The sequence below is a fragment of the Amblyraja radiata genome, chromosome 15, assembly GCF_010909765.2.
Source record: "Amblyraja radiata isolate CabotCenter1 chromosome 15, sAmbRad1.1.pri, whole genome shotgun sequence".
Classification (NCBI taxonomy): domain Eukaryota; kingdom Metazoa; phylum Chordata; class Chondrichthyes; order Rajiformes; family Rajidae; genus Amblyraja; species Amblyraja radiata.
In genome coordinates this window covers 23,430,757-23,440,805 of record NC_045970.1, presented here as the reverse complement: position 1 = coordinate 23,440,805, position 10,049 = coordinate 23,430,757, and the positions used below count along the sequence as shown (strand labels likewise).

Below are 10,049 nucleotides of genomic sequence, written 5' to 3'. Positions count from 1 at the left end.
TCAAAATAACAACATTATTTTTTCACAGTACAGGTACAGTGACAATAAACTAAACTAACTAACTTAACTATTTTTTCCCTGCAGGCTTTAAAACAATAAAGGGCTTTTAAAAAAAGCTTTGTCTGTATTAGTTCGAATTTATTTTAGACTTTAGAGATAGCGTGGAAACAGGCCCTTCATCCCACTGAGTCTGCGCAGACGACGATCACCCCGTAACTGTAGCACTATCCAATACACGAGTGACAATTTACAGAAATTAATTAACATACAAACCTGTAGGTTTTTGAAGTGCTGGGAGGAAACCCGAATAAACCCGCGCGGTCACAGGGAGAACGTACAAACCCGTTAGACATCACTCGCAGCCAGGATCGAACCCTGTCTCTGGCGCTGTAAGGTAGCAACTCTATCGCTGCTTCATTGTGCCGCCATAAACTGGAAGCCTAAACTTCAAGTGCAAGTTACTGCAAGCTAAAACTAAAGGCTGTATGTTACTTTTGTTTAATAGGGTATAATTATAACCATATAACCATATAACAATTACAGCACGGAAACAGGCCATCTCGGCCCTACAAGTCCGTGCCGAACAACTTTTTCCCTTAGTCCCACCTGCCTGCACTCATACCATAACCCTCCATTCCCTTCTCATCCATATGCCTATCCAATTTATTTTTAAATGATATCAACGAACCTGCCGCCACCACTTCCACTGGAAGCTCATTCCACACCGCTACCACTCTCTGAGTAAAGAAGTTCCCCCTCATGTTACCCCTAAACTTCTGTCCCTTAATTCTGAAGTCATGTCCTCTTGTTTGAATCTTCCCTATTCTCAAAGGGAAAAGCTTGATCACATCAACTCTGTCTATCCCTCTCATCATTTTAAAGACCTCTATCAAGTCCCCCCTTAACCTTCTGCGCTCCAGAGAATAAAGACCTAACTTATTCAACCTATCTCTGTAACTTAGTTGTTGAAACCCAGGCAACATTCTAGTAAATCTCCTCTGTACTCTATTTTGTTGACATCCTTCCTATAATTGGGCGACCAAAATTTTGGAACATACATATGATTAAGGTAGATGTTGAAATGTTTATTTTTAATGGTTTTTTAATACATATATTTTAAAATCCCATTAATTGAAATATGTGTGAGGGTATTAAAATACACCTACATAAAATTAGTTTTCTGGAACCGGACAGTTTGCTGCTGAGTAATTATGCTCAGTGTGATTCAGGTTGCAGAGGCTGAAAGTTGAACAGCTTGTAGAGGTGTGATGAATCATTTTGGGATTTCCATGTTGATTACCTGAATGGTAATTTCAAAGTTTTTGTCAATTTCAGTGTGATGCCAGTGAACACCAATTGTTTTACTGTCATTTCTCGCAAACTCCCAGACTAGCTGCAAGTAGATGCATATGAAACAGAATATTTACAGGTGGGAAACTAATTAGAAACATAGAAACATAGAAAATAGGCGCAGGAGTAGGCCATTCGGCCCTTCGAGCCTGCACCGCCATTCAATATGATCATGGCTGATCATCCAACTCAGTATCCCGTACCTGTCTTCTCTCCATACCCCCTGATCCCCTTAGCCACAAGGGCCACATCCAACGCCCTCTTAAATATAGCCAATGAACTGGCCTCAACTACCTTCTGTGGCAGAGAATTCCAGAGATTGTGAAAAATGTTTTTCTCATCTCGGTCCTAAAAGACTTCCCCCCCTTATCCTTAAACTGTGACCCCTTGTTCTGGACTTCTCCAACATCGGGAACATTCTTCCTGCATCTAGCCTGTCCAACCGCTTAAGAATTTTGTAAGTTTCTATAAGATCCCCCCTCAATCTTCTAAATTCTAGCGAGTACAAGCCGAGTCTATCCAGTCTTTCTTCATATGAAAGTCCTGACATCCCAGGAATTGTTATACTGTTGGATAATAGTAGCAATTTCTAATATAAATGTGGACATAGGAATGTACAATGGGTTGTTCAAGAAGGAACTGCAGATGCTGGAAAATCGAAGGTAGACAAAAATGCTGGAGAAACTCAGCGGGTGCGGCAGCATCTATGGAGCGAAGGAAATAGGCAATGTTTCGGGCCAAAACCCTTCTTCAGACCATGTACAATATCCAATGGGAATTGTTTATGAAAAAGTGTGATATTAGAAATTGTTTTATTTCTATATATAACTATATGTGCATACTGAAAATTCTTTGTGATATATAACATTCGGAATCTCGGGTGTTGTGAGAATTCTGGGAGAAATAAATTAATTTTCATTGATAAGCAAAATGATGTTAATTAGCTGCTGATGCTAACTAGTTACCTCCAAATTTAATAATTGTTCTTGCCTATTGATTTATGTTTTGGCACAGTGCCTCTATTGCCAAACAATTTGTGTGTGAAATTTTGATCCAGTAGTAGTTTATTTATTTATTTATTTATTTATTTTTTTAATTAGAAGTACGGTAAATTACAATAACACACAACACATATATCTTAATACATTTTTTGTACCGCTTCATTTTTTTTTTTTTAAAGCTTTAAGAAAAAGATAGAAGTAAGGAAAGTAAAGAAGGTGCGCAAGAGTTGTGAAGTGCAGGAGAGTGTTGGGAAAAGAAAGCCCCTTAGAAAAGAAGTTAGAGAAGGAAGTAAAGTAAGAAAGTAGACCCTAGAAAAGAAAGAAAAAGAAAGTAAGGACAATCGCTCTATTATAACATTAAACTCCGCAGAAAGACTACCAACCAAGTCTGTTTTTGTTGTTTTATCTCCCAATGCCAGGTCCTGATACCATTTATTTATTTATTTATTTTTAAAATTACTATTGCACCTCATGCTTGTAATAGGTCCATAAACGTAGACCACGTCTTTTGGAATTGGTTTGCTTTATCTGCTAAGAGGAATCTCGATCCAGTAGAAGTTAGTAGCACACTAAACAGTTGCCACATGGGGATCATGATTTTGGATGACTGATCTCTTCAGGAATGTGACAAAGAAATAATTTGATGCCAGCGAACAGACCCAAAGAAGGCTATAATTTATACTTCCCTCCATTAACCAATCCTGAGGGCATTTGTGAAAGTTGTTCAAAACGCAAAGTGGGGTTGGCAATTTATTTCCTTATCTATTACTTGATCTATCACCTTGTTTTGTAAGATTAATTAATATTAGAATAATACATTCATACTGAATTAATGTAGGCTCATAGTGATCCAAATACAGTTATCAAACATCATGTATTTCTTATCAACATCAGTTATCTCCAATCAAACAGACCTTTGTGAACATTGTAAATGTCAAAATATTTCTTACCATTGTTCTTCTTGTTGTTGCAGAACATTACTGCAAGGCTCTGATTTATTACTATCAGATGTTCTACCGCAAGCTATATACCAAACTCTGAAAGAGGTGTGTGAACTTAGCTAAATTTATGAAAACTCTTTGTCTTCCATGAATGCAATTATGCTTGTATTAATTTAATTATGAGAGTAAACTAGCGAATAATATAAAAACAGACAGTTAAGACTTCTGCGAGTTGGTTAAAAGTAAGCTAAAAGGAGTAGCTAAAATAAACATTGGCCCTGTGAAGGACGAGATTAATGAATTAGTAATGGGAAAAGAAAAAATGGAAGGGACTTTAACTAACTATTTTGGATTATTCACAGTTGAAGACAATAAAAACATGCCAATAACACGATGGCTGTCGTGGTGATGCAAGAATAACAGCAGCTATCTCATACCTCCAGTGACCAGCTTCAATCTTGACCTCTGAGAAGAGTTTGCACATTGTCCTTTGATTGTCTTGATCTCCCTTGTTCTTAATTCCTTGAGTAATTAGAGAATTCAGGATGGAATTGATAATCTAACTTCAGCAGGCAGATTTTGAAATGCAGGAAGTTGGTAGTTGGGAAATTACTGGAAAGCACCTCTCGGGAAGTTTGGGCCATCCGAGGCCATGGAACTCCATACTTGCACAGATTTCCTGCCATCCAAGGAGGGAAATGTCAACAGTCCATGTGGAACAACCAGCATTTCCCAGGAAAATCTGGGCTATTTTATTTCTGAGTAATCACATAGGAGTTTTTTCCCCCTCATTTTTAGTTCAAGAATTGATTCCCAGGATCTGTTTACTACCCCTCTTTATACCCTTCTAATTTAGTGGCACATTTTTATAAATAACAGTAAAACATCGATGATCCACTATCCAACCATTCAGAAATCCTGATGATCTAACATATGGCTGAGCAGGTGATGTTTGTTGAACTCCTACCTGACTCACTAGGTCCCAGATTCCAAGGCTCTCCACCAACTCACTGAAGGCCTGGTTCTGCATTCTCTTTCAACTGATCAAGGCTCTGCTTCTTTTGGATTCCCTTTAGAGTTATCTAATTTACTGGGGTATCATCTAAACATTAAATGAAATGTGTTGGGTTATTAATGCAAATAACAAAAATTCAGAATATTTACTAATGTGACACCATCGAGGTCTTGTGCATGTCAGATATTTGTAGTTTTACTATGTAACCATCAGGGATAATAAATGCCACAAAGCATATTCAATCTGTTTCCATAAAATTTGGGATTCATTTGACTGTACAGAAATAGACTATTGGAAATTCTCTGTATTTAAGTCTGCATGGGAACTGTGAGCTAAATAAAAATAAATTCCAGACAATGGAAATCTGATGCAAAAGCTGGATATGTTCTTATGAAGGATCTTCAGCCTGAAACATTAACCTTCTTGAGATGTTGCCAGATCTGCTGAATAATATTAGCATGACCTATTTGTGTTTCAAAAGTGTTGATAATCTGTTCATTTGTGGTCAGCATCAGAGCCAATGCATGGTTTCTTGAAGTTAACAAAAGTATATTTTTTGAAGTGAGGAATGCCCTTTACAGTGAAAACGCAGGACTCTTTGATCTTTTCGTACCAAGAAGCACCATTACCAAATACATTGTCCACATCACCATTCAATGTAATTCACTGTAAATTAAGGATCCATTTGAAAATTGTTCTGATCCATGTGTTGCTTTGTCCCTCTTGCCATTGGATTGCAATATTTGGTAAATCTAATTTATTTGCATGATGTTCTGATTACTAATACAAAGCAGTTGTTGACACATAAGAAAATCACTTAAATATTTGCAGTCTTTTTAAACAAAGTGGTATGTTGTAGTTTAGCTAATGCATTAGTGCAAGAATAATTGTATAGCATTGAGTGTAACACTCACAAAATGATTTATTTTCTCCTACAATCTAGGTTTCACTAACTAATAAAGTACGTACACAAGCCGGCATAACTAATCGATGTCAGGCAAAAGAGGATTTGGGTTCTGATTTGTTAGGAAGAGCACAGGCGACAAAAGCAGTTCAAATGTGTTTCAATGAGACATTACAAAGAATATTGACAGGTAGCAGAACTTGAATGTGTAGGCTTTGCATATTAATATTCAGAAAGATACTTGTGTGCAATCACTTTCAAATATAATGTTTTTAATCATAAATGAGAGTATCTTATTTGTACTGGTTCGTTTGAAAAAAGCTATGATCTGCTCTTTTCCCACAATCCTGCTATATTGTGTTTTTAAGTATAGACATACTTTAATATTAGTTCAATCTCATTACGGTATTGCAGAGGTTTGAAAGAGATGAGGTATTTAAGATGAGCATAAAGTATCTTAGTCCACTTTACAGTAAGTATAAAGCTATTACTTAATTTTTTTTAAATCATCTCCCACGTTACGCATCCAAAATATATTAACTAAACAGCGCTTATAAGATTTGTTAAAACAAATGAAATATCAAATGAAGTACACAATGTGAGCCTCCTAAACCACTAATATCCGCTCTTATATCAGCAAGCTAAACAGACCCAGGTTCGATCCTGACTATGGGTGCTTGTCTCTAGGGAGTTTGTACATTCTCCCCGTGACCTATGTGGGTTTTCTCCAAGATCTTCGGTTTCTTCCCACACTCCAAAGATGTACAGGTTTGCAGATTAATTGGCTTGGTGCAAATGTAAAATTGACCCTAGTGTGTGTAGGATAGTGTTCATGTGCGAGGATCGCTGGTCGGTACGGACTTGGTGGGCCGAAGGGCCTGTTTCTGAGCTGTATCTCTAAACTAAACAGGTGGATCTCCGTCCAGCGCGGCCTGTTGGCTTCGGAAGCTGCGGTCTCCGGTAAGGATGCGGCCATTCCAGGCATCCCAAGCTGCTGAGAGGGTTCTCCCAACGCCGGAGCACCATCACCCGGCGAGAAGGGCCTGAAACACCGGGCCCCGTAGCAGCAACTGCGGAGGCCTCAATAGGCCCGACTATGGGTGGACAAGGGAATGGGGACTGGACTTTGTGCCTTCCCTCACAGTGGGAACCATTGTGGGGAGATGTTTTTATGTTTTATGTTACATTTCTTTATAATGTTATGTTGTATTCTTATTAATGTGCTGCAATGGCAACTTGAATTTCACTACACCAATTGGTGTATGTGACAATAAATGAATCTTATGAACCTTATAATCAATGTGATCGGCCTCCTTTTAAAGATATATCGTAAGGAGAGAAACAAGGAACTGCAGATGCTGGTTTACAAACTGGTCTGAAGAAGGGTTCCAACCTGAATTGTCATCTATCCATGCCCTTAAAAGATGCTACCTGACCCACTGAGTTATCCAACATTTTATGCCTTTTTATGGTAAAGAGTTGCCATCTAATCTGTACTGTGAATCAAGAGCATAGTAAGGGAGGGCTATCAAAAAGGACAAAGGATATTTATTGTCACATGCACCAATTGGTGCAGTGAAATTTGAGTTACCATGCAGCACACAAATAAGATAAACACAACACTTTAGAATTTAACAATAAACATAAAAACATCCCCCCACAGTGGAATCAACGTTTCCCACTGAGAGGGAAGGCAACAAAGTTCAGTCCTCTTCCTCTAGTTCACCCGTGGTCGGGGCCGATTGCATATAAGGCTATGAATTAGCAGTTACTCTCTATTAATTAGCAGTTACTATCCAATAATTTGTTTACTCCTGCATAGTTTGGGTTTAACCTGGAACACGGCGTGTGCCATCAAGAGTGACTGAGTGTGATTCATTCCAACAACATTGGAAGGTTGCTTCTTTGATGCCTATTAAGACAAGGAGCCTTAGCGCAACTGAATATCATGAACCATCAAAGTAACAACCTTCCAATGTTGTTCAAAAAGGAACTGCAGATGCTGGAATATCGAAGGTACACAAAATTGCTGGAGAAACTCAGCGGGTGCAGCAGCATCTATGGAGCGAAGGAAATAGGCGACGTTTTATGCCTCTCCAGTCTGAAGAAGGGTTTCGGCCCGAAACGTCGCCTATTTCCTTCGCTCCATAGATGCTGCTGTACCCGCTGAGTTTCTCCAGCAATTTTGTGAACCTTCCAATGTTGTTGGAGTTCAATGCTCCCTGTCCCAAGTCATAATGAAAGGATTATTTAAGGTAGTACCCTGATATCTGAAGATTGTAACTAAATCTGTTTTCTATGTTTAGCTGATTTTCCTACGATCCCATGGACTGCAGAAAATGATCTATGTACATCTGCAACTCAGGATTCTAGCTGTATGCCCTATCTGCCAAAGTGTTATCCTGTCTCGAAAGCTAGAGATTCAAATGAACCAGTTTATAATAAAAGGAGGTAGGAATCTTGTACAGGTCATTTTTTTAATAAATGAAGTGTACCTACAAATTATGCAGCTGCTGCTATTGTCGATGTAGAGTTGCTTTGCTCCTTTGCGTTTGAATGGTAAAGCTTGGGACTCTCCAGATATTACGTATCTTTGAGCTGTCGAAGTGGCAATAAGCTTTACAGTGACAATTAGTTTACACTAGTTAGTACATGATTAGTATACGGTTTACAATGATGTTTACCTCTGTCCAGCCAGCCCTACTCAGGTCTCCATTGCAGCACAATAGCAACCTGACTTCAAATGATTAATTGATGACAAGAAGCTTTAGATATTATCTATTTGCGCTAATGTTTTTATGTCTTCTCACCAAACTTCTCATTCAATTGGCCAGTATTTACTATGATTTCATTGAATGTATATTACCCACCTATGTGATTATGAGTAAAAAAATAGCAGAGTTTGATGATGGCTGATAATGCTTTTAGCAAACAGGATGAAAATCTTGCTTAAGAAAGAGCTGCTGATGCTGGAAAAATCGAAGGTTGACAAAAATGCTGGAGAAACTCAGCGGGTGAGGCAGCATCTATGGAGCGAAGGAAGAAGTAGAAGGGTCTCGACCCGAAACGTCACCTATTCCTTCACTCCATAGATGCTGCCTCACCCGCTGGGTTTCTCCAGCATTTTTGTCTACCTATGAAAATCTTGCTTAATCATTTGCATTTTGCAAACATTTGCATGATGGCTCTGATGTATATTAATTGAGCATAATTTGGAACCTAAAGTAACTCTCACAAACGAATACATACAAGAAAATAGTGGCAGGAATGAGCCACCTGACCTCTCGATCCGATCCCACAATTTAATACGATGATGGTCGATTTGCTGCAAATTTCAACACTTCTTTGTCAAGTCCACACAACTCAAATCCCAAATATTTGAAAAATCATTATCTTTCTCAGAAAAATAGCCTCCAGAATTTCTGGGACTTCACTACCATCTGTGAGAAGAAATTGCAATACAGCTCAGTATAAAATTACTTTTCCCTTACCATTTAAGTATATCCTCTCATTTCAAGACTTGCACTAGAGGAAACAGCGTCTACCCTGTCATGCCCATGACATAATTTACTTTCTTTATAATATCAACCAGGTTTCTATGAGGGTTAAATGCCCTGAAAACCTATGAACATGACTCCTCTCTCCACATTTATTTTATTCTCATTACCCTCTCAGAAATATTATGTTAATCTCATTACCCTCTCAGAAACAACTTTGTTGAGTGGTGTGGGCTGAATCACCTACAGCTCAACACCGACAAGATTTAGGAGTTTGTGGTGGACACCTCTGTACCCTGTCTCCATTAATGGTGTGGGTGGGCAGTTTACCAGGGAGTACAAATACTTTGGAGTGTACCTGGACAGTAAACATGGACGAGTCCAGGAACGCTCTGTATCAGAAGGGACAGAGCTGGCTGTACTTTTTGAGAAGGCTGTAGTAAGCTGCAGATGTTCTACCAATCGGTGGTAGCCAGTGCCATCTTCTTCGCTGCAATGTGCTGTGGAAGCAGGGTGAAGGCTGCAGACGCCAATGGGATCAACTAATAAGGTGGATGAATTGAACGTGCAGTTAGTAGTTAAGGAATATAATAGAGTTGGAATTACATAGACATGGCCCCAGGGTGACCAAGGCTGGGAACTAAACATGCAGTGGCATTCGATATTCAGGAAGGATAGACAGAAAGGAAGAGGAGGTTGGGTGACTTTGCTGGGTAAAGAGGAGATTAATGCAATAGCAAGGAGAGACATTAGCTTGGATGCTGTAGAATCAGTATGGGTAAAACTGAAATAGCAAAGGGCAGAAAATGCTTGTTGGAGTTGTATACAGACCACCAAACACCAGTTGTTCAGTTTGGGGATAGCATCAAGCAGGAAATTAGCAACGGTACAGCAGTAATCATGGGTGACTTTAATGTATATATAGATTGGGCCAACCACATTGGTAGCAGCCTTAGGAGGCGGATTTTCTGGAATGTATACGGGATGTTTTTTTAAACCAATATGTAGAAGAACTGACTAGAGGGCAGGCCATCCTAGACTGGGTATTGTGTATTGAGGAAGTGTAATTAGTTAGCGATCATGCTGTGCAAAGCCCTTTGGGCAACAGTGACCATAATATGGTGGAATTCTGCATTAGGATGGAGACTGACATGGTTAATTCAGAGACTTTGAAGGTATGAGACGGGATTGGCTAGGATAGACTAGCAAATTATACTTAAAGGGTTGATGGCGGAGATGCAATGGCAAAGATTTAAAGACTGCATGGACGAACTCCAAAAATTATTCATCCCTGTCTGGCGGAACGGGGAACGTGGCACAACCGTGGCTAACGAGGGATAT

General features: G+C 39.1%; 1 protein-coding gene across 1 annotated transcript in view; it reads left to right on the top strand.

Annotated features, from left to right (window-relative positions):
• Positions 1-4,875: 4,875 nt before the first annotated feature.
• Positions 4,876-10,049, top strand: part of btbd16 (BTB domain containing 16) — a 79,000-nt gene continuing 73,826 nt past the window's right edge. The window contains exons 1-2 of the mRNA XM_033034753.1: positions 4,876-4,965; positions 5,251-5,413. Of these exons, the coding sequence (XP_032890644.1) occupies positions 4,876-4,965; positions 5,251-5,413 (253 nt within the window). The remainder of the gene's footprint in view (positions 4,966-5,250; positions 5,414-10,049) is intronic.